Source organism: Argopecten irradians, chromosome 8 (assembly GCF_041381155.1).
Source record: "Argopecten irradians isolate NY chromosome 8, Ai_NY, whole genome shotgun sequence".
Classification (NCBI taxonomy): Eukaryota; Metazoa; Mollusca; class Bivalvia; order Pectinida; family Pectinidae; genus Argopecten; species Argopecten irradians.
The window spans coordinates 41,728,622-41,754,298 of record NC_091141.1 but is presented as its reverse complement, the minus strand read 5'-3'; the positions used below and the strand labels follow the sequence as shown (position 1 = coordinate 41,754,298).

At 34.6% G+C, this 25,677-nt stretch overlaps 1 protein-coding gene across 1 annotated transcript; it reads right to left on the bottom strand.

Annotated features, from left to right (window-relative positions):
* Positions 1-1,991: 1,991 nt before the first annotated feature.
* On the bottom strand, positions 1,992-25,516 carry LOC138330396 (BOS complex subunit NOMO2-like). Its single transcript, XM_069277989.1, has 31 exons — positions 25,331-25,516; positions 24,666-24,801; positions 24,356-24,456; positions 23,826-23,932; positions 23,341-23,416; positions 22,639-22,716; positions 22,106-22,180; positions 21,680-21,814; positions 21,114-21,203; positions 20,390-20,446; positions 19,554-19,753; positions 19,185-19,362; positions 18,554-18,695; positions 18,084-18,151; positions 17,671-17,734; positions 17,390-17,526; positions 15,468-15,616; positions 15,184-15,282; positions 14,706-14,831; positions 13,700-13,782; positions 11,629-11,788; positions 10,376-10,502; positions 9,687-9,803; positions 9,144-9,271; positions 8,386-8,527; positions 7,160-7,243; positions 6,405-6,554; positions 5,817-5,918; positions 5,314-5,433; positions 4,659-4,751; positions 1,992-3,803 (listed from the first exon to the last, which is right to left on the bottom strand). The coding sequence occupies exons 1-31, from the start codon at positions 25,484-25,486 to the stop codon at positions 3,657-3,659; spliced, it is 3,627 nt and encodes a 1,208-aa protein (XP_069134090.1). The 5' UTR covers positions 25,487-25,516; the 3' UTR covers positions 1,992-3,656.
* Positions 25,517-25,677: the final 161 nt, after the last annotated feature.

The window sequence follows — 25,677 nt, the reverse complement described above, 5'->3', positions numbered from 1 at the left end:
CTTTCATTTCAGGTATAAAATTATGATATTCAGGTTTCAACCATCTCATATAACCAGGTATGATTATTGAGCCAAACACACACCTAACCAAATATATCTCATGTACAGATTATTGGGCCAAACACACACCAAATATAGTGATCAGAGATTTTTTTCAGAACCAAAATTCTACTGAATCTTTTTACAGATTTCCTAACAGAGGTGTTCTAAATTGCAACCTTTCAAAGCATAGAGGCCAACAGGGCTTTTAATGCTCACATCTCTTTTTAGGAAGATTGTATATGACCTCAGGCAATTCAACACCTGTAATCTTGATTGAAGGACAATTACATTTGTTTGGACAAACATGCATGGTAGCCCTTTATCTAGGGATGCCACAGACCAAATAAAAGGTCTATGAACTTGTTTGTTACAGATAAGAAAATGCTTTAAAATTCATTTTTTTGATGAATGAGCAAACAAAACAGCTTTTTATTCTTGGTTCTGAATTACATCGTTTACTATACTTCTCAAACACGCCTACCAATCACACAACATCCCATAATATCTCAATAATTAACTTTATAAATAGAATATCGAACAGACACATGCATTAAATAAGGTTCAAATAAAAAGTGCTCTCTCTATCAGCTCCGTTTCATATGAAGATGTATCAACTTTTGCTAGCAGGTTTTGATTCATTCTTATCTATCAGAGTTGCTTCCCTTCATTTCACTCTGATCTATCAAGAGTTACTTCCCTTCATTTCACTCTGATCTATCAAGAGTTACTTCCCTTCATTTCACTTTGTCTGAAACCAATGGCAGTAACTAAGATAGATCAGATGATCCTAATTGTTTGCACAAAGAAAATAATAAATTTATGAGATAATTATGTTTAATTTGTATTTGATCATCTAGTAATATTTGTGATGAAACTATACCTGATAGCAAAGGTAGATAACTCTTCAAGATGAAAAGACAAACATAAGTGGACCAACCTGCGTATTTCAGAGAAAAGGCTGAATATGGTTAACTAAAACTATAACAGGTGACTATTAGCCTAAACAAACCTAGATTCGATTTTGTTGCAATTAACAAAGAAACAATCTCCTGAAATTCCTGAATTTCATAGGCACATCCATACAACATACCTGTATATATCCTTGATATATCATAAATTAGGCTCCTTCCCTTTTTATTGAAAGAATTTTTAATTGTGATTACCACATAAATATTCCCTATACACTCATAAGTTATGATGCCAATGATAACTTTTCAGTTAAATTTCAGGGTGGTTTTTTTTTTTGTTTTTTTTTAGAAAGAATTCATTCCACTTTCAAAAAAGATAAAAAATCTAAGAAACATTGAAGAGAATACCCATTTCCCTAAAAACTTGAATATTGAAAATACCTGTTTATGATAGGAATGTGAAAAATTAAATATCAATTACAACATCTACACATTATTACACCATAACATATATAAATAGGCTAACTCACAAGGAAACAATTCAACCAAATTATGCAAAATTTGTTCAACAAAATGATAGATTCTGTAACAAGCCAACAACAGGTTTCTTTTAGGTGTCCAGTAAATTCTTTCCATGGCCGTGGTTTTTCTCCGGGTACTCCGGCTTTCCTCCACCAACAAACCTGGCACGTCCTTACATGACCCCGGCTGTTAATAGGACTAAACTAAACAAACCAAACCAACCAAACCATTGCTATACTTTTCAAAAACCTGAAGGAGTAATTATTACTTGCTTGTGTTTGTAAACACAAAATCATAAAGTATCCCCACGGATATTCGGTAATCTGACAAATGGTCTATATATATATGTATCGTGAAACTGTCTTAAATATCTATTCCCTAGACTGGCAACCAGACCCTGAGTTGTTGATAAGACTTTAAAGTTCTTTACAAGATCATCTCCCCCTATAGTTTGAAACTCTAAAACAGACATGTAGTAGAAACAAAAATAATCAAGCCAAATTTTAGTGATTTTTTTTATCAATACTTCCAGAAACTGGTGGCCAATCTATTTTTCCCCTAGAAATATCATTTTCAAAAGCTTTAAAACTGATTTCTGCTCGTTCAAAGTAGAATAATATCTTTTGTGTTTGGTGCTATAACACACATGGAATATAGAGACATGTACTCTCTTTGTTGATGAAACTTTGATATAAAGCTCTCTGTGTATGTATCTACACACACAAAGGAGTCGCTATACACCCTCCCCTATAGGTGGGAAGGAAGCACTTGACCGACAGTTAAGTAATAATTCACACTTTGTGTGTATAAACAATATATACACTGACAAAGTCTCTTTATCACTTGGAGTGTTGCTATGGTAAACTATTCATCCCAAATCATACATCTGAACCTTTCATCCCTAAACACACAAATGGACTCCTCTAATTATAAGACAGGAATAGTTCATTATCAAACTACAGGGGTGGACAAGTTTTATTTAATATACCCCCTATATTTGTTCTTGGTTTAAATTCTTATGTAATATAAAGGTTGTCATCAAGACATAACATAGCATAAAATGTGAGTGGATATTTATAAGTACATGTATAACCAGATTAATTAATCGTATGGAATCTTGTACCATTCATAGTACACAAAATTCTCTAACTTGATTACCTTTATACATAGTATCTTGTAATCACAGAATTGTAAAATAAAGCATGGACTTCACATTCTCACAAATGAAGTTATATAACTGTATTACAGACATTTTCAATACACTCTACAAAATCCATTCAAATCTATTCCAAAGCACTTTAACACACAGAGATCAACAACACCAACAGGAAATTAATGCATGTAAGTTTTGTTGATGGACTGGTTTTAACAGATTTCAGTTGATGCATTAAAACATTTCCTGTTGGAAAAATGTAGAGTGAAACTGTAGGGCACATTCATTATTAAGTTGAATACTCAAAATGGAAAAAAAGCTAAAATAATATTAACTCATTCACCCTTGAAATTTCATAATGGACTGATCTAGTCTTTGATTTAGAAGAGTCTAAATGTGTCTTCAGGGGTGAATGAGTTAATACAAAGGAAATTTCCTTGGATCTACATATATGTAGATATGTACATAGTTTTCTTGCTTTGTTTGTTTTTAGTACTTGTTTTACAAGTGTATTTTTCTTCAGATACAAGCAATTAAAAATCTTTGCGAAAACTACAAGCAAATTTTTCAGGGAATCTAATTTTTTTTTTTATTCACACTAACTTTTTCAGAGTGATTTGATTTAGCCATGGTTCTGCAGTTCCCATGTTTGATACAATGTCACATTGATCTAATTTTACAATTTCTGATCCTCCCTGAAATACACAGAAATCATAGGAGTGCAAAATTAGGGTGGATTATAGCAGTACAAGAGTTTGTTTATGTAATAATTTGGTAGAAGAATCTTCAATGGATTAAACTCCTATAGACACATCTGAACTCTTATAATTCCAAGGCCGAAACAGTTCATTATGAAATTACAAAGTTTAAATACCATTTAAGTTCAATTCGTCTTCTTTTGGATTTCTTAATACATAGCAGTTTTACTAGATTTATGAAGGATTGATTTCAACCCTGAATGTACAGACAAATCCCATTTAAGTTACCCCAGAATAATTACATCATCAAATAATTCAGATCTACACATCATGTTATGTCTTTCGTGCTTTCATCTTTTTCTTCATCTGTGTGTCTGTTCCTGGTCCAGCATCCCCACCTCCGGTCATCATACTATCGCCTTGACCAGCGGTCAGCATGGCCTGGACCTGGGACCACATACGCATCAAGTAAGGGAATAGCTGGAACACAAAAGGTCACAAAATTATCACAGGAAATCAGCACTGAAAACTCCTACTTGGAACTGTGTGATGTGTGAGTAGATCTGTTAGTCATGTCTAAGGAAACCCTGTTTTTATTTCCTGATGAGGATATTGAGGAAATAAATATAAAATAAAGGAGAAAAAAGTGTTAGAAATAAACGGTTCCCCGCCTGCTAGCATGGTGGTCATATCATACATCCATTATCTATGTTATCTTACAATTATCACATCAGGTGTGAAACAGAACGCGGTAATTTTGTCATGACAAACTCTCTTTTATAGAATGTGTTGGAGTATGTATATAAATGTTCCTGATTTATTCTGCTTTTGATAGCTTCTAAAAGGTTACATAAGCTAAATTAGCACCGTTATACCATATCAGTGATCTTTTTTAGGTACATTTGGGGCCGAATAAAGGTCCCTTCCCTTTGAGAAATTTTGCTGTATTTTTCCAATTTTTTTAAAACATATTCCCAAGTAAAGAAAAACTCTCTAAAAATACATATTTCAAGAAAGATGACATTTAATGTTCTCCCAATTGAAAGGTACAGGCTCCTGAAATTAATGATTAAGTATTCTTTTCTCTTAGTGTAAAATGAGCTAAACAAAATGGCAGCAAACTTTCAATATAAGTAAGATGGCTGTAATGGCATGGATCGTTCCAGTTGAAAATTATCAAATTAATTAAAGATTTTGGCAATTCTTACGAACTATAAAACAAAGAAATATGAAAGAAATTTCCAGAACCAAAGAGGTCATTTTTTAAAATTAGGGGCCAGTGGGCAAAGGATCTGCTCCATGTACCACCCTACTGTGGAATAGTTTCACACTTACTTTTTGGTAGTTATAGACAGCAGCTGCGAGTAGTAATGAAAAAGGAAGGAAGAGTGATGTCCCTTGGATGAATTCTTGGTCAAATGACTTTCTCTGGAAACAAAGAAAACATTAATTACAATGTGAGAATGTTTCTTTATAATGTTTTGCAAATCCTATGGTTTAAATTAAATTGTTAAACAAAATCTTTTACAATAAAACAATTGCACCAAGTGAAAATCAATAAATTCCCTCACACACGTATCTAATCTTCAAAATATACCATAAAGAAACTTATTTTCACAGCCACTTCATTTCACGCTTTTCTACCAAACGACTTACAACAATCTAATTTCATGATCAAGACTGATGCTACCTTACATGTGTTTGAAACAATGTCACAGCGATTTATTTTCATGATTTTCTTTCCCCCGCGAAATCTGCGAAAATTAATTGTATGCAAAGATGAGATGGTCTAAATTAACTTGAATAAGGATGTTATCAATCCATATAATTATAAGAATACTGTACATGTGTACCAAATTATATAACATTCACTGCCATATAAATCATTGCTTGGAAATTAATTTCCATATATTCAAGTTTTTGAAATAATTCATTTTCAAACATGTTTTTATCAGTGACGGTACTGAAAGAAATTAAAAATAAAACTTACAACAGGGCTGAACTTGATACTATGATGCTGATACGATGTGTTAGCCACAAAGTTGACGACGGGTAACGTAAAGTCAAACGAGGCCTTAGACAGTGAGCTCTCCAACTTCAGGGTGTATCTCTGCAACAAAACAACCAAAATATAGTCAACCATTTGTGTTAAAAGTACCGAGAATTATGTTTTTAGTCAACAAAATTATTAATCTGAGAGAATTATGTTACACAAAATCTCTTACTTATCAATGATGGTAGTTTTCTACCATCACAGTTTAGTTGCCATGGTAACCATCTGATATATGCATAATCAAACCAGCTTTTTTTAACTCTTATTTAATGAATTTTGGGCCAAAATGGCTCCACACAGTCTGTTAATGAAATTGCCTCAGACAGTCCAATATTTTACATATTATACTGTTTTCTGCTTACATCCTTAACGTAGTCTGTTAAAATAATTTGAAAGTGAAGCTATGAAACACATAAGATGATTAAGGTTTCTATACTGACCTCGTTGTCGATAGGGAGGGATGGTAGGAAGAAGAAAGTGACTGTTCCCAGACTGACGGTATGTATGGGAGACTCCGGGGTCTCGTCTCGGAACAGTTTCACCTGTGGTACAATAACAAGAGGTATATCAAAACAATAGAGACAACACCATCATCAGGGAATGTAACATCATTGTATGTACAATTGTACCCCAAGTATATATATGCCTTATTTATACTGGTTGGTAATTCCATTTAATTTTCAAATCCGCAAAACTTTATCTATGTGTACGTGTTTTGGCCTAGAAATCACGAAATTTATTAGCCTTGAAAGAAAATTGGTTAACAGTTATTCAATTGAGAGGTGCATTTTAATTTTAATTTTGATGATAAAAATCAATGAGATTAGACAGCAGGCATTGCCTATACAGGCCTTCTTCCTTCTCCTTCTTTATATTTCATTCTCGAAAAGAATCTCAATTATCTACAAAAGTAATAAATCTTATTATTATTCCTCAATGATTTAACAGTGCCAGTGATTGGTTTAACAGCGTCAAGTGTCCGGGAAACAAATTGTTCTTTGGCATCAGCAAGGTTATAAAGTGTTTACCTTGAGACTGGGAAGGTGTTCCTCTTGTGTGATGACGTTGCCGCTGATGTCCATCTGGTTGACACGACGGAAGGCAATAATGGACACGTCAGTCTGGTTGACACGACGGAAGGCAATAATGGACACGTCAGTGAAGTCTTTATCGACCACCTGATCACGACATAAAGACAAACGATAGAACCATATAACATCAGTAACACATATATTCATTAAGCCATATCTTCTAAAAGTTAAAGATAGATAGGACCATTTTTACCTTAGTATACATTAGCTCATCCTTGATACTCCAGGGGTTCCGATCACTTACAATCTCTACACCCCTGGACTATCTCATAGTGAAATTGAAGGCAGTTCAGCGGAAAACATTTGACCAATCACAGACCAGCAAAGGTTTCCTTTGATGACTACAGAGAAAGCGACGCCTAACATCAAAGCCACACAGTCATCTACAGTGTACCGTTATATGGCTCTTTTGATGTACATCAAAGGACTAAATTACCTGTTCTATTCTGTTGCCTCCAGTTTTACGATGAGATAGTCCAGGGGTGTAGAAATCGTAAGTGATAGGAACCCCTGGAATATCTAGGATGACATTAGCTCTAACATAAAGAAAACATTATAACTATAATCAATATCTCTGGCTATAAAGACCACCTGGCTATAAAGACCACCTGGCTATAAGGACCATTTACACTTAGTCCCTTGTCAGAAGTGGTCTTAATAGGTGGCTTTGACTGTTTATATTATAACTTTACCGTAACATCCTGTGATTTAGGTGCCGCTCGTTCAATGTGTCTGTTAACATCGTTCTTTAGGTGGATGCTGTAGGTACAGTTGGGCTGGAAAGAAAAGAAAGACTTTAAATACTCCAGAAACTTTAGAATTAATAAATTCATCGCATGTAGTTAAAACAATTAACAAAAAATTTTCATCACAGAATTTTTCAGATATCCAGTGATTTTGCCAATGTGATATTTTTGCATATGTCACTAGTGTAATATGACCTGGAGAGATTTTCATTGGTTGTGCTGGGCTGTGCCATTGTGACATCATGACATAAACAGGGGATCCAACATGTTAAGAGTGAGAAGGGTATATGTTAGACTGAGACGTCCAAAACTGGTGCCCAGTGCTTACATCGGAGCAACCTTCAACATGTTGATACCTCTGAGAAACAATAAAAAGATGTCAGAATTAATGATGTAACATCAGAATTCCAAGGACAGAGGGATAAATTCACCGCCTCTGTTGGATTTTTGCACCACATTTGAGGTTGACATTTTTTAGTCCTTGGACCCTGTAAGATCCCTGTATGACCTAGGCTACCTGTAGTCCTCGGGTCTTTATGACCTCTGTATGACCTACCTCTACTCCTCGGTTCCTTATGACCTACCTCTAGTCCTCGGTTCCTTATGACCTCTGTATGACCTACCTCTAGTCCTCAGGTCTTGTGTGACCTCTGTATGACCTACCTCTAGTCCTCGGGTTCTTATGACCTCTGTATGACCTACCTCTAGTCCTCGGTTCCTGTATGACCTCTGTATGACCTATCTCTAGTCCTCGGCTCATGTATGACCTCTGTAAGACCTACCTCTAATCCTCGGGTCCTGTATGACCTCTGTATGACCTATCTCTAGTCCTCGGGTCCTGTATGACCTCTGTATGACCTACCTCTAGTCCTCGGGTCCTGTATGACCTACCTGTAGTCCTAATAACCTGTATGAACTTCTGTATGACCTACCTGTAGTCCACAAATCCTGTATGACCTCTGTATGATCTACCTCTAGTCCACAGGTCCGGTATGACCTCTGTATGACCTACATGTAGTCCCCAGATCCTGTATGACCTCTGTATGACCTACCTGTAGTCCTAATATCCTGTATGACTTCTGAGTAACCTACCTGTAGTCCTCGTATCCTGTATGACCTCTGTATAACCTACCTGTAGTCCACAAATCCTGCATGACCTCTGTATGACCTACCTGTAGTCCCCGGATCCTGTATGAGCCATCAGGCTCTGTTTTGCTCTCCTCCTGAAAGTTACCACAGGTTCCTGTGCCAACAGCCTCCACTATAATGCCTTGTTCTGGTTCTCCATTCAGGGATGTTACCGATCCGTAGCAACTGTCGATGAGATATCAGATACTATCATCAATTTAACAGAAACTGTCAAAAGTTGTGACACATAAAAAGTACTGTCAAACATAATCGACAGCATAGTAACTTTCAGATACATAAGTTCCTATAGCATCTGTCAGTCAAATAAAGATCACCATAAATACATTGTATATATAAATTTACCATATATAGAGCCCAACTGTCACAGATGAAATAAAAAAGAAACTAGAACTGTCGCTAGAGTGACAGACTAATACCCCTCGCTGTAAAATTTAGTAATAACTCCATTCATAGAGGACATTGCAGAATCCTATATAGTTTACTCAATTCCCTTTTATGTCAGGGTTCTGTATCCAAAACTTTTCAAAATCGATCAAGTAGTTTATGAGGAATCACCAGACAAAGTTGTGTCTACAGACAAACGGACGGACAACCTGATTCCAGTATACCACCCCTTCACTTTGTTGTGTTGGGTATAAAAATTATAATTATTGAGTTACAGGAAAAATCTTAAACTGATAAATTTTCAAAAAAAAAAAATGACATCATTTTTGTAGTATCTCATTTTTATAAAACAGCATCACCGGTCACTATATAACATTGTATGAATTTTGAATGCTACCTGTAGGCCACACGAAGTCCCTTGATTGTGATCTCCTTGGTTGTACCTTCCACAACTTCTATGGTCTGGGAGGCAGGAGCGAACTTATACTCCTTCATCATGGGTCGTAGGAAGTACTCGCCTGGGCTCTACACAAACATAACTCATATGAATCAATTACATATTCAATTAACTTACAGTTCTAAATATTCACAGGATTTTAAATTTTGCTAAATTTGCTGATTCATCAAAATTTCGAGAAAAAAATTTCGAAAAATTAATTTATCAAAATCAGGTTTTATATATCAGAGCCTATCGTAAAAATGTTGATTTTAAGGACTATAAATATGATTCACACTAAGATTGCTAACAGTATATCGTGAAATTTTACACCTGTGAAATTGAACAACTACAGTAGCAGGTAAACCATGGTACATGCATCAATGACTTTTCCTTGTAGCTATATGATTTACAGAGCTACAAATTCGTCTGAACCCTAACAATATTTTTAAACACAGTACATGTTGAGATTTTAACTGACTGCTAATCCTCTGTTTGACTTACCAGTCCAATGAAGTTAATTGTGCCGTCGTCACTGGTTACGTTATTGCTGCGATACTGTCGCTCTCCACTCAGTGATAACAACACATTCGACAGCGGTTCACCTTTTTCATTCAGTACCTAAAAATAGAGAGATTGTTTTGTAAGCAACAGCTTCTGTCTTTGATTCTTATCACATGAATGGGAGACATTAGGTTTTACACTTCTATACCAAATAGGTCTATATTGATAATGATATTGGTGACAGTGTTTATCTTTTATCACAGGGTGATCCTGTACCATATGAGGCAGAAATTAAAATCATCCGGATGTATTCATTAAAATCATTTAATATGGTAATTGAATGAATGAATGAATGAATGAATGAATGAATGAATGAATGAATGAATGAATGAATGAATGAATGAATGAATGAATGAATGAATGAATGAATGAATGAATGAAAATGCAAGCAAATAAACAAAGAAAAGAATGAATAAATAACTTACAAATGAATGATAACAAATATTTGATGGAATCCGAATGAATAAATAATTCTAGTGAATGATCAAACAAATAATACAAATATTAAATGACCCAATAAATTAATAATTTAAATGAATGATAGAACAAACAATAAAGTTTGCTCCAAAGAACAAACAAACCAGAAAATGACTGAATATGAATGTCCATGTGAGATATAATGTACACACCTTTACAGACACCTGTCCTAGTTTGTAAGCCTTGAAGGAGGCTGTTTGTCCCTCCTCTTTAACCAGTACATAGCCGGTCTTCTCTGCTGACACGCTGTACTCCTTACCGCTGTGAAGGGGGCCAACACTACAAGGTCAAAGGTCAACATCATCAATACCACTACTTACAGCTGATCATAAAAATGTTTAAATCTGTCTAAACATACTGAATATATAAATCTGTCTAACCATAACTGAATATATAAATCTGTCTAAATACCATAATCCATGAATATATAAATCTGTCTAACCATACTGAATATATAAATCTGTCTAACCATACTGAATATAAAATCTGTCCTAAACATGAGACTACTGAATATATAAATCTGTCTAACCATACTGAATATTTAAATTCTGTCTAATCCATGACTGAATATATAAATCTGTCTAAGACATACTGAATATATAAATCTGTCTAACCATACTGAATATATAAATCTGTCTAACCATACTGAATATATAAATCTGTCTAACCATACTGAATATATAAATCTGTCTAACCATATTACTGAAATATATAAATCTGTCTAACCATACTGAATATATAAATCTGTCTAACACATACTGAATATATATAAATCTGTCCTAACCATACTGAATATTTAAATCTGTCTAACCATACTGAATATATAAATCTGTCTAACCATACTGAATATATAAATCTGTCTAACCATACTGAATATATAAATCTGTCTAACCATACTGAATATATAAATCTGTCTAATCATACTGAATATATAAATCTGTCTAACCATACTGAATATATCAACTGTCTGTCTAACCGTCCTGAACATAAATTTCATTTCAGATTAAAGCTAAATAGAATTGTTACTATTGCCTATCTTTAAAGATGTTCCACCCCTAACGAATAGTATTCTTTTTCTCAATAAAAACAAATTAGTATTTTTCTTCAGTTACAAATGTTACTTACTTTACACCTAAATTTGAGCCTCTAATTTTACTTCAAATTAAAAATAATAAAAATAATTAATTGCGCCCTGAAAAAAATTCCATAGCAGTATATCCTATATGGAATGAAGTACTGATTGCACATACACCAAAAGTAAAATGAATTATTTCATATTATTTTTTGTGTTAATTACACATATATATTCACACGATTAAACACCAATAATTGTTCAAATGATCAGTATCATTTATGTTCTGTCAGCGTTGGAGCATCGTTAATCACAGTAGTCCTTTCTCTTTACCTAAATGTTCCAGATTCTGCTGTTTCCATGACGATTGGAGCCATAGAATCATCCATAGCGACCACCGTCACACTGACTCCAGCGAGGGCAGGTTTAATCTGACCGTTGATAAAAACACCTCGTTTCCCTGTAAACTTCACCACCTCTCCAGCACAAGTATCTGTCCAAATCAAACATACATTTGTACACCTAGATCCAGCAGATTTATCACATTTAACTGATACTCCTGTTAATTTGGAATAAACTGCATCCATATACAGCATCAATATTCATCTTAAGATCATGAATTTGTTCATGAGTAGAACACACAGCCATACTTACTTAGTTTGGTTTTTTAAAAACTTTTAAACAAAAAGAAAACATTACCATGGACAAATATCATGACTGTTGTGGTAACAGGGACTTGTGGTAAACATTATCATGACCGTTGTGGCATGTCATTTGTGGTAACATTATCATGACGTTGTGGTAACATTATCATGACGTTGTGGTAACATTATCATGACATTGTGGTAACATTATCATCATGATGGTAACATTATCATGTGTGGTAACATTATCATGACGTTGTGGTAACATTATCATGTGTTTATTATGATGTTGTGTAACATTATCATGACGTTGTGTGGTAACATTATCATGACGTTGTGGTAACATTATCATGGACATTGTGATAACATTATCATGACGTTGTGGTAACATTATCATGACGTTGTGGTAACATTATCATGACGTTGATCATTATCATGACGTTGTGGTTGTGGTAACATTATCATGACGTTGTGGTAACATTATCATGACGTTGTAACCATAACAAGGTAACATTATCATGACGTGGTAACAATTATCATGTTGTGGTAACATTATCATGACGTTGTGGTAACATTATCATGATGTTTGTGGTAACATTATCATGACGTTGTGGTAACATTATCATGACGTTGTGGTAACATTATCATGACGTTGTGGTAACATTATCATGATGTTGTGGTAACATTATCATGATGTTGTGGTAACATTATCATGATGTTGTGGTAACATTATCATGACGTTGTGGTACATTATCATGACTGTTGTGGTAACATTATCATGATGTTGTGGTAACATTATCATGACGTTGTTATGGTAACATTATCATGATGTTGTGGTAACATTATCATGACGTTGTGGTAACATTATCATGACGTTGTGGTTACATGTAACATTATCATGATGTTGTGGTAACATTATCATGACGTTGTGGTAACATTATCATGACGTTGTGGTAACATTTTATGACGTTGTGGTAACATTATTGACGTTGTGGAACATTTATCATGATGTTGTGGTAACATTATCATGACGTTGTGGTAACATTATCATGGTGTAACATTATCATGACGTTGTGGTAACATTATCATGATGTTGTGGTAACATTATCATGACTTGTTAATGAGTTGGAACATTATCATGATGTGTGGTAACATTATCATGACGTTGTGGTAACATTATCATGACGTTGTGGTAACATTATCATGACGTTGTGGAACATTAACATGACGTTGTGGTAACATTATCATGTTGTGGTAACATTATCATGACGTTGTGGTAACATTATCATGACGTGTAACATTATCTGACGTTGTGGTAACATTATCATGATGACGTTGTGGTAACATTATCATGATGTGTGGTAACATTATCATGATGTTGTGGTAACATTATCATGATTTGTGGTAACATTATCATGACGTTGTGGTTACATTTCATGACGTGGTACGTTGTTGTGTTGTGGTAACATTATCATGATGTTGTGGTAACATTATCATGATGTTGTGTGGTAACATTTACGTGACGTTGTGGTAACATTATCATGACATGTGTGGTACATTATCATGATATGGTACGTGACGTTGTGGTAACATTATCATGACATTGTGGTAACATTAACATGACGTTGTGGTAACATTATCATGATGTGGTAACATTATCATGCCGTTATGGTAACATTATCATGATGTTGTGGTAGATGCTGATGTATCATAGATCACAGTATTACAATGTTAGTCTATTCCGTGACACAATATCTCACCTCCGTGGATGACGACCTCAGATTTACTGGGACTAAACAACAGTTCCTTAGACTTGGCACTGATCTCTAGTCTCTCGCCCGACCTGGCAACACATCAACACAACATGACATTAGTTGTACACAAAAGTTTACTGTATGTAATATTCCTAAAACTCAGTAAAACAAAAATATCAACCAAAACTAGAACTGTCACCAGAGTGGACGGCTAATACTCTCGCTGCACAAATTTAGTATTTACTTCATTAATAGGGTACATTGTACAACCCAATATAGTTTACTCAACTCCTCTTTATGTCAGGGTTCTGTGTACCAAATTTTGTCAAAATCTGTCAGTATTTCAGGAGGAGTTGGGCAGACAACGTTGTGTCTAAAGACAGACGGACGAACGGACAGACAACCTGATTCCAGTATACACCCCTTAACTTCATTACGCCATTGGTAGCGGTTTGTAGAATTTACGGAACGGTAAATAGCAAGACACATTATTATAAACTCATACTAAAAACTGTTACATCGCAAAACTTTGGCATAAATACTTGAGCAAAATGATCATTCTAAACCGAAGTATTTTGTAGGTGTTGTAGCGCTTTCGGTTCCTCCTTTTCAGTTTTGTTTTTACAACGTGTTTTCGTTTTTATATTCATTCCGTAAAATTCCATTAAATAGTCACCAAACGTACACATGTACACATGTTAGGCCTAAGCAATACATGTGATTAATTGCATACTTCGTTTTTATTTTGTTTTGTTTGTGGTCATTACAATGATTATAAAGTTTACCGAACGGAGACGACCTGTACACAACTTCCACAGTTGATCATGTTAAAAAAAACATCGGTCTAATTTCAACCATGAATAATTCGATGTCTCGATGTTTCGAAGTTTTTCTGACGGTCCCTTGAACTTCGAGGTTTGACTGTAATTAGTTCTAAGTTTCCCTTTTTTTTGCCCGACATCCCTTTCATGTTACTTAAGTTTAAATTCGTGTCCGTGACTGTGTATCCTACCTTGCCCAGTGTGTGAACTTGTAGACAAATGGACCGGCGGCAGGTTTGGCACCTTTCCCTGTACTGGTGGGTTTTGTAACAGACGTCAGCGGGCCAATGTTTACTGTATCTTGATCCACTAATGAGCTGAAATTATACATACACTTAATTAAAGTCAAAAGCTGCACTTCAAAGGTTAAAGTATAAAAACAGAGATCAAAGTACAACAGTAGAGAATCAAATTCAAGCTCCTGGGGTTAGAGATTAACAAATGAAGCCAAAATGGACTGCAAAGGTAGAAATGGTATTGTAGAGGTCATTGTGAGTTATAAAGGTCTAAAGGTCAAAGTTAAATGGGGTCAAAAGTCAACAAGAAATAATAAATAGTAGTGGGGGAAAGACAGAGGACCAGGAGAAAAACCAGCAAAATATCAACAGAGATGGAGTCTTGACAAGAAGTAAAGCTCATCTGAGAGCATTTAAGTAATGATTTACAAACCTGACAGTGACATGAATGTCTGAGGCTGCTTCCTCTGTGATGACCGTGCCCTCCATCTGGTGTCTCACGGCAGCAAGGGTAAGTAACTCCGGGTTAGACCTGGCAAAAACATCCATATGGTAATCAATCACTTGATACCTACTTTGTTCTATATCACATTAACAGCTGGGCTAAGTTAAGGATAGCCTGTACTTTGTGCACAATGCTTAATGTGTAAATATGTAGATATTTGAGTGGTGGAGCTCAATTTGACAATATGATCTTTATAAACACAACAGACTTACGTGTCGTATGTGAACACATCCTTATCAAACTGATGACAGGAGTCTGGAGTAAGGCGATACACCCCTGGCTGTGCCAGACAGAAACGGTTGGTGCCTTTGTTTAACTGGAATGATCCAACTGTACCCTCCTTCTTCTCATGGGCAAAGTCCTGGGTGGGAAATAAGGCAACATTATCATATCTCTATATCCTGGGTGGGAAATAAGGCAACATTATCATATCTCTAAATCCTGGGTGGGAAATAAGGCACTATTATCATATCTCTAAATCCTAGGTGGGTAATAATGCAACATTATCATATCTCCAAATTCTGGGTGGGAAATAAGGCACCATTATCATATCTCTAAATCCTGGATAGGGATAAGGCAACATTATCATATCTCTAAACCCTGGATAGGGATAAGGCAACATTATCATATCTCCAAATTCTTGGTGGGAAATAAGGCACCATTATCATATCTCTAAATCCTGGATAGGGATAAGGCAACATTATCATATCTCTAAATCCTGGATAGGGATAAGGCAACATTATCATATCTCTAAATCCTGAGTGGAAATAAGGCAACATTATCATATCTCTAAATCTTGGGTGGAAATAAGGCAAAATTATCATATCTCTAAATCCTGGGTGGGAAATAAGGCAACATTATCATATCTCTAAACCCTGGGTGGGAAATAAGGCAACATTATCATATCTCTAAACCCTGGGTGGGAAATAAGGCAACATTATCATATCTCTAAACCCTGGGTGGGAAATAAGGCACTATTATCATATCTCTAAACCCTGGGTGGGAAATAAGGCAACATTATCATATCTCTAAATCCTGGGTGGGAAATAAGGCAACATTATCATATCTCTAAACCCTGGGTGGGAAATAAGGCAAAATTATCATATCTCTAAACCCTGGGTGGGAAATAAGGCAACATTATCATATCTCTAAACCCTGGGTGGGAAATAAGGCACTATTATCATATCTCTAAACCCTGGGTGGGAAATAAGGCACTATTATCATATCTCTAAACCCTGGGTGGGAAATAAGGCAACATTATCATATCTCTAAATCCTGGGTGGGAAATAAGGCAACATTATCATATCTCTAAACCCTGGGTGGGAAATAAGGCACTATTATCATATCTCTGAATATTGGTGGTGGGGAAATAAGGCAACATTATCATATGATTCATATCTATAAAGTTCCAGATAATATATCAAATGGACAAGCTTTCTATAATCTTATCTAATCTAAATTATTGATAGCTGGTAACATTTATCATGTTTTTACTTACTAGTTTGATTTTGTAAGAGATGTCTTTACTTTCCAGTTTGATTTCATGAGAGATATCTTTACTTTCCAGTTTGATTTCGTGAGAGATGTCTTTACTTTCCAGTTTGATTTCGTGAGAGATGTCTTAATTTACTTACTAGTTTGATTTTGTAAGAGATGTCTTTATTTACTTGTTAATTTTGTAAGAGATGTCTTTACTTTCCAGTTTGATTTCATGAGAGATGTCTTTATTTTCCAGTTTGATTTCGTGAGAGATGTCTTTACTTTCCAGTTTGATTTCGTGAGAGATGTCTTAATTTACTTTCTAGTTTGATTTTGTAAGAGATGTCTTTACTTATAAGTTTGATTTCGTAAGAGATGTTTTTACTTACAAGTTTGATTTCGTGAGATGTTTTTTACTTACAAGTTTGATTTTGTGAGAGATGTCTTTACTTTCCAGTTTGATTTCATGAGAGATGTCTTTACTTTCCAGTTTGATTTCGTGAGAGATGTCTTAATTTACTTACCAGTTTGATTTTGTGAGAGATGTCTTTACTTTTAAGTTTGATTTCGTAAGAGATGTTTTTACTTACAAGTTTGATTTCGTGAGACGTTTTTTACTTACAAGTTTGATTTTGTGAGAGATGTCATTAATTACCAGTTTGATTTCGTGAGAAATGCTACACTTGAGTATATATCCGGTCTGTGTAAACTCGAGTCCGGATAGGTCAGCGCTGGCCACCTCCACATCCAGACTCTTCTCCTTCCAACACCAACTGTCCTGCAGCAAGGTCACTATCCAACAGAAAATCACAGCTTAGTCTGGTTATTGATGTATGGCCTTATTAGTGAAGCAAAATCTTGGTAATCTGCTGAATACCAAACATACAGAGGTTACCGGTACATAAAGACATAGTGAGCAGATATTTCTCTGTTTACCTTTGTATTTTCCAGGCAGTACATTATCAAACTGGAAGGTTCCCCCTCTTGAGGCCTCTTTCACCTGTGAAACATATGGAATCAGTTTAACAAAACATATGTCATCAAGAATAATTAGCTACAAATTAAAACATGTCCCTGCCTCCATATGAAATTAGAAAGCGATATGACATGATGGAAAGTGAAGTATATTTTATGACAGAGCATAACCAAAATTCAACTATCAAAATCCAAGATGGCAGCCTGTTGGCCATTTTGTTCACCGATTGATCCCAAGATGCAATATGCACAACTAGGACCCTAGGAGAACTTACATATCAAATTTGAGTCAGATCCCTTCAGTGCTGTATGAGAAATAGCGGTAACAAGAATTGTTAACAGACGGAAGGACGGACCTTGATTCTTGATCTTACCTGTGTGATCTGTTTCACTTCACCGCGTCTGTCACTCTCTAGGGAAATTTCCATAGACCCGCACTTTTCTAAAACAAATGATATCATCACTATTACTAAAGGTATATACACATGAAAAGTTCTCATAAAAGGCACCACAGTCATACTATTGAATCTGTTATCCTTCAAAACTCCTTTTTACCAATTTCTTTTGTTACCATAGATGTTTTCGAAAATGGAACCGTTGTGTTTGACATTCCTCAAAAACGCTATTTAACATTTTCCCCTGAAATCAAACATACAAAAGTTTTGACCAATCAAAAGTCTTCATTTCTTTACCATGGCAACAGAGGCATTTGCACATGGCACCATTGTGTGTAGCATCTCTAATGTGAACAATATTAGTTCAGTTCAACAGTTTGAGAAATGTGTTAGACAAAATGAAGGAGGAGTAGTATATGAAACTCGTTTGTATGTGACCTTGACCTTACCAAGACATATGACAGTGCCTGTGACCTTGGCCTGGAACTGGGAGAAGGTCACGTCCATCACAGGTTTATCTGTTACAACAACGGTCTTCTCACTCGGGACGATGGACAGTCCAGCTGCTTTCTCTTCCTCCGTCAAGTGGACCTACAATATTTATACATAATTTAATCTGAACTCATTCACCGCTGAAGAAACATTTAGAACCTTCTAAATCAAATACTAGCCCAGTCTATTATGAAATTACAGGGGAGGCTCAATGAGATAAATATTAGTTCTCACTATTTGTGCTATATTTATGTTCTCATATTTCATGTTTTATATTTTTCTTGGTTGTATGCATTATAAAGTTTGTGCTGAAACTGAATTTGTTAAGTAACTCAATTTTTTATATAGAAGTTAAGCTTTAGATATGGAATCTAATTTACTAAATTTGAACAAATAATGTTTTGTTTAGTGAAAATTGTTATTAATAGATGCTAATGAATATTTCTGAACATTTTCTTCAGGTCAATAAGTATGGTTTGTGCAATGATAGTGTTAAACAACTAGTGAATATTTACTGGTTGTGTTTAATGAACCTGTCATACTTGTCAGGGGTTCTTAAGTACGAGATGTCAAAATTCCCGTACTTACCTGTACAACATGACTGCCCGGTTTGACCTTGGCACAGAAGTTTCCGTCGGCGTCGGCCTTGGTAGAGGAGGAATCCATGTTTTTGTTTTGAGGAATGATGATGATTCGTCGCTGACCGCCAACCTGTCTCAGAGTGTCTGGCAGCTGGCTGATAACAATCTTTCCACACATCTTAAAACTGTTAACAGGAAAATACAAACTCTATAGAAGTATTCTAATACCTCTGATTCCAAATTAAATAAAAGCTTTTTGAGAATAGCAAAATTGACCTCTGGCAGCCTTTAAAGACCTAAGAGCTTAATCATGCTAGTACAATTTTGCCCATTGGACCTCTTGAAATTTTCAAAATAATATACAATACTGACTTACTCTGAGGCCACAATATCAGGAAGGTTTGGCGTGTTCGGAGTAATCTTTACATTAACATCATCAAAATAGATGTTGTCTGTTTGTATTTGTAGGCGATAACTTCCTGTCTTCATATTCTCTAGGTGATACATTCCGCTGGCATCTGTCTTTGATACGGCCTTCCCATCAACCAATACTGATGCACCAGACACTCCTGCTCCCTAAAGGTCAAGGTCAAAGAGATTAAAGATAAAGGTCAAGGTTGAATGATGATATTAGAAGCCAGTCGATGCAAAGTCACTTCATAAAGAATTAGGATAGTTGTTATCAAGGTCAGCAGAATATTTTATTGAACCTTTACAATTTGAAATACAAAACAAATATATATTGGTGAAGTGTAGTATTAGCTGAGTGTTATTTCAAAAGACAAAGAATTGTGAACTTCTTAATACCTTCCTCCTTTCTTAATTCAATTTTGCAACATGGCTGACTTCTCATGCTGTTGTAACCATCATCGACAGTATGGAAGAATTAATTAGATATTACAGTCACTGTGTCATTCTGGTTTCAGAGTTATGTCCCATGAAAGGATATCTATTTTTATATTGATATCTTTTATTCTCTTTCTATATTAAATTCTTGAAGTTGAATTTCTCCGAAAAATTGACCCTTCCAATTTCCCATGAAAGTAGACGTTTCCAGTGTCTATCCTAAGCATATCAGAGCCTATATGATGACAGCTGTTGGTCATGGTAGCACAAAGTTTAGGTTTTCATCTTACTAAATTTGTGTTAATTTTTCTTCCCAAATGCTTATGGTGATTATTTGTAGTTCTGTACAGGTATATAAAGTCTTACCCCTGCTTTGTTGAGTACGCGACCACTGACAGAGAATCCCTCCACTTGGAATATATCCTAAAAACAAATTCATGTCATTATTAATTCTATATTTTATGAAGATATTAAAGGCAATATAAATTACAAAACAAAATAATATTTGTCCTAATAAAATGTAACAAATATCTTAATGGATTGAAAATTTGTTTCAATTTTCAATAAAGTTGTTAGTTCAAAAATATTAGAAGGTAATATGAAGTTAGAGAATTCAGTATGAAAGGTAAAGCCACCTTTAGTAGGTTTCTATCCATTCGTACTTGACCAAATCAAAATAATAATTTTTTCTTTGCTTTCATACTTATAAATTCTAACTTTCTGATTGGCCAATTCTTTTTCTTGTTACCACTACGAAAATAAATCCCAAGAATGGAGCGAAAACCTGCTATTATCGTGACTCCACAATAAAGACACTGACATTGTGTATCGATTTGGAAATAAATCTGTTTCAAAATCAATGAGATTGCACAGAACTATTTACAATACAACTCATTTAAGCATTGATGTCACTATTTTTTATTTTCATAGGGGCATGAAATAAATTTTACAAATAAACTTTGATGAGAATCCCCGTGGTTGATTCATAGTTTGTAAATTTAACAAAACTTTTTTCATACCCCTTTCAACATCTAATTTGTATATTAATTAAGGAATAATAATTCCTTGTGATCTTGGTATTGTTACTGACCTTGAGAGTGACCGGTCCATGTTGGACCTGTATGTCCAGTCTCCCGGGTAACACATCAAATCTTATGTGTTCTCCTTTGTAAAAAGGAACCTAGTGTCAATTAGAAAATATATCATATTTCAGAAACAATCTACAAATATGAGAAATAAACAACAGACTTCAGAAATAAACAACAAATTCCAGAAATAAACAACAGATTTCATAAATAAACAACAGATTCCAGAAAAAAAAAATCAGAAATAAACAACAGGCTTCAGAAAACCACAGATTTCAGAAATAAACAACAGATTTCAGAAATAAACAACAGATTTCAGAAATAATCTACTCAGGAGTAAGTACATGTGAAAACATTAGATTAACTACAAATCCTATTTGCTAGAATTTCATCCTGAGCCTGGGAAATTCATGTACAATTACTGAAATAAAGCTTTAAAAAAAAAATATATATATATATAACAGGGGATTTTTAACACAGGTACCTGAGGAAATTTCATGGTATTACAATACAGCAACATTCAAAAAATTTTATATGAGATTAAAATGTTGGGTCTGTGAAGGGTACCTACGATGTAGAAATTGCCAACAGGAAGGGCAGGAAATGTAAAACTGCCGTCTGCCTTGGATGATGAGTAACACAATGGAAGGTTTTTGTCAGTGGTGGCGAAGCCTTTCAGGGGCCCCTTCTCACAACCGGTAATATCCTACAAAAAAAAAATAGTTTTATTTCTTAAATCATTGGCTATTTTTTTATCAAAAACTATCAATGCTTCAAATATTGATAATTATAACTTGTATTGAAGCTTCAGGCTGACAACTAAATCTATCTACAGCCTTAATTCATTTACCCCTGAAATTCTAAAATGGACTATTCCAGAGTTTGAACTTGAAGAATCTAAATGCATTTTTGGGTTGAATGGGTTAATTCCACTTTCTCAGAAGAATGAATAAGTAACAGACAGACCATGATTCACATCGCCTAGTAATTGTCTCACCTCTTTCTTAAAACTTGAGGAAAACAGGACAAAGTTAACTCCCTTGATAGGCTCTCCTTCACTCTGTACAGCTCCCTGTAAAATATAACACAATAGTCATGTAATATACTGGAGAGAACTGACAGTAATTAGAAATAGCTACAAAACAGACATCATTTCATTCAAATTAGTAAACTGTTTAAAACCAGACATTAGGCAGCAAATACTTTCGGAATTTCACAGTAATATTAGTTAGTATTAAGTGACTTCTTCATATGTGTTATATTTAAACACACATAAAGCATCAAAAACAAGAACTATTAGAGTACATCAATTTATTTTGTTGAAAATGCTATAAGCATCATAATCATGTACATGTTTTATCATACTTTTAAATGATTTTATCAAAACTTGTGGGTTTCAATAGATTACTAAAGAAAAAATAACATGTCAAAATTTTGCCCAGTTATGGCACATGTAACTTTTAAGTATACATCTACAGGTAAATGAGGCCAACAACATCACATTATAACATATTACCATACATAACATACCTTGACTTTATATCCAGCGATAACGAGGCTGTCACCTGTGTTGGCGTTGTCATTGGTAACAGTTACTTTAGTGTCAGCCTGACAATAGAAAACATTTGTTTACATTTCATTCAGGTACTTCAGAGGGGATTCAGTTACATTGTTTCCACAACTAATAATACAAACTAGAAAACATTCTTAAACGGTCTGTCAAACGTAGCCCTTTATAATCTAAAGATTGTGTCTAGTTTTCTTTTCTGTTTCATAAACTTTTCGTCTGTTACGAAAATGATGATGTTATAAATAATACCAGATATTTTGATGATATATACACACATAACACATAGTTTTAAAATAACTTTCATATAATCTTTCCGTCTTTGCTGCATATGACAGAGTAAGGTCCCTTGCGGTAGGTATCAATTGTTATGTCATTATTTTGTGAGCACAATTCACGTCATTTTCTCCGAAACGCATAATGTTACCCTCACAAACACATGATGTCACAATCAATACCTACCCACTAGGGCAGATAACTCTATAATATGCAAATACAGAATAGCCAATCATATAAGATACTATATAACTATGATTCCATTAATTCACAAATTATACATTTAATTATCAGGATTGAGGTGGTCATGTGGTAGGAAACTAAAATCATGTGACTAGTGATACCATTACTTTGATATACATATCACGTGATCATCATGTGACACTTACCTGAAGAAAACTGAAGTCCTCTGACTGTGATGCTTTTACTTCATATTCCCCCGGTAACACACCAGCAAATGTATACCTGTAATCATCAAAACATTACACCTGAAATCATCAAAATATTACACCTGTAATCATCAAAATGTTACACCTGTAATCGCCAAAATATTTCACCTGTAATCATCAAAACATTACACCAGTAATCATCAAAATGTTACACCTGTAATCACCAAAATATTTCACCTGTAATCATCAAAACATTACACCTGTAATCATCAAAATGTTACACCTGTAATCGCCAAAACATTCACTACAATCTACAGTATCCTATAAATGATGGATTTTTATCTTATTCTAAATCTCCTTTAGTCTTACATTTAATGTATCTCATAAGGCATTTACGAGTTACCAAAATGACATGGATAAGTAATTAAGGTGTTCTAACATATTACCATCCACCTATGTGATACAGTCCTGGTTTCCTGACTTACTTGCCATCCTCCCCAGTGACCGTTGTCTTCAGCGCCTCAGTAGAACCCTGTTTCTTTAGAGTGACTGTAATCCCAGTAGGACCTTTGTTTTGGCCTTTACTTACAACCTACAGATTTATTTATAGATCATTGGGTGGATTAGATATTCTACTGGATACTTTGTACCGTAACAATTTCTCTTTTGCAAAGTATGTACATCTAAATGAAATAAATGTTTGCATTTATCTAAAACTTGATAAAAATTGTGATACCGGTATAATAATCTTGATGATCAATCATAATGAAAATCAACAAATGTCAAATTAACCCTGTGATTACTTGTGTTTACACAAAGAGGGAAATGATATTTGGATGTCAATTCAAAGTTAAAAGTAAAGTAAATTTAATCAAATGGGATTTTGACATGCTATCATTGCACTGTAACATTATTAATAACCCATTCACCCCTGAAATTTCACCATGGTCTGGTCTAGTCTTTGATCTAGATGTGCCTAAATGTGTTTTCAGGGGTAAATGAGTTACACACATACCTTTCCATTGATTGAGAATCCTGTAAAGCGAAAGTTAATGTCCTCTCCAAGACTACAGTGATCAGTGCTGCCATCCACTTTTAGGGGGACACTTTCTGGCTCTGTAAAGCAAAAAAAAAAAAAAATAACAAAAAGTAAATAATAACATTAAAAGATTTTTAGTTAGTTTGACATCATCACAGTGGTTTTTATGTTATTTATGAAACTGCAACAGATGAAATTAATTTGGAAAATATGGGATTTGTGGCACAAATATTGATGGAGTGAACTATAAGATTTCTAATCACAATGTTGATTGTTATCGTATTACCAAAACTCCATCCCGCTGGTGGTTCGACTTTGAGGACAAAATCTCCCTTCTCATACAGAGGAATGAGATAGTATCCGGTGTTTGGTGCACAGTCAGTCTGATACTTGATGCTGCCATGGGGTGTATACAGCTTTACCTGAAACAGTAAATTTATTATCTTATCGAATAATTTATAAGTTTGTTGTCTATGAAAACACACTTTTGGTGTGATAGAAATATGCTTAATTAAGGTAGAATATATCAATCCCATCCTACATAATACCAACTCTATACTTCATGCGAAAGCCCACACTTATTTATTGCAAAATGATTTCGCTTTTAACCAAATCATGCACTTTACCTAATTTTGGGAATGGGCGAAGTACTGCATGCTTCTCAGTCAAACCTCTGATTATCAGTATAATTTCTTTGATTGTGATTGAATTTTTAATTGATATTTTTATTGCTTTGTCAGTTTGTCAACTGGTGTGCTTAAATTTTATACCAAAATTTTGCTTAAAAAATCATCTGTATCATTCAGTAATAAAACACACAGATTTTTTTTGTGCAAATATCAAACGTTATTAAATATCGTCAAGGAATATACAGTGCAAATCACAAGAATAGATTGAAAACAGGATTTTTTTTTAGTCGCATTCACACACGGGAGGGGGGGCGTAACCTACCTCGACGAGAGAGAAGTTAATATCAACATCTGATCGCACGAATCCGCCACATCCTAACACACCTTCACCCGATACAACACTTGGGCAAAGTACTGTAACCAAAATAAATACTATAACGCTAAAAGAAAACAAATTATAAACTGCACCGGTACTCATCGCGTGTCTTTTTCAAAACCGGAAGTTACTATGGCTGTCTAATTCATTTGTATGAGAATTCCGGATTGTGACCACACCCGGACTTTGACATTTTTATTTTCAATTCGTCATCTCAAAATATTATTTGTAAAGCACATTTTACTCTGGTTTAATTTAATTTCCGTTTTATTTTATAGCAAATTCTAATTACT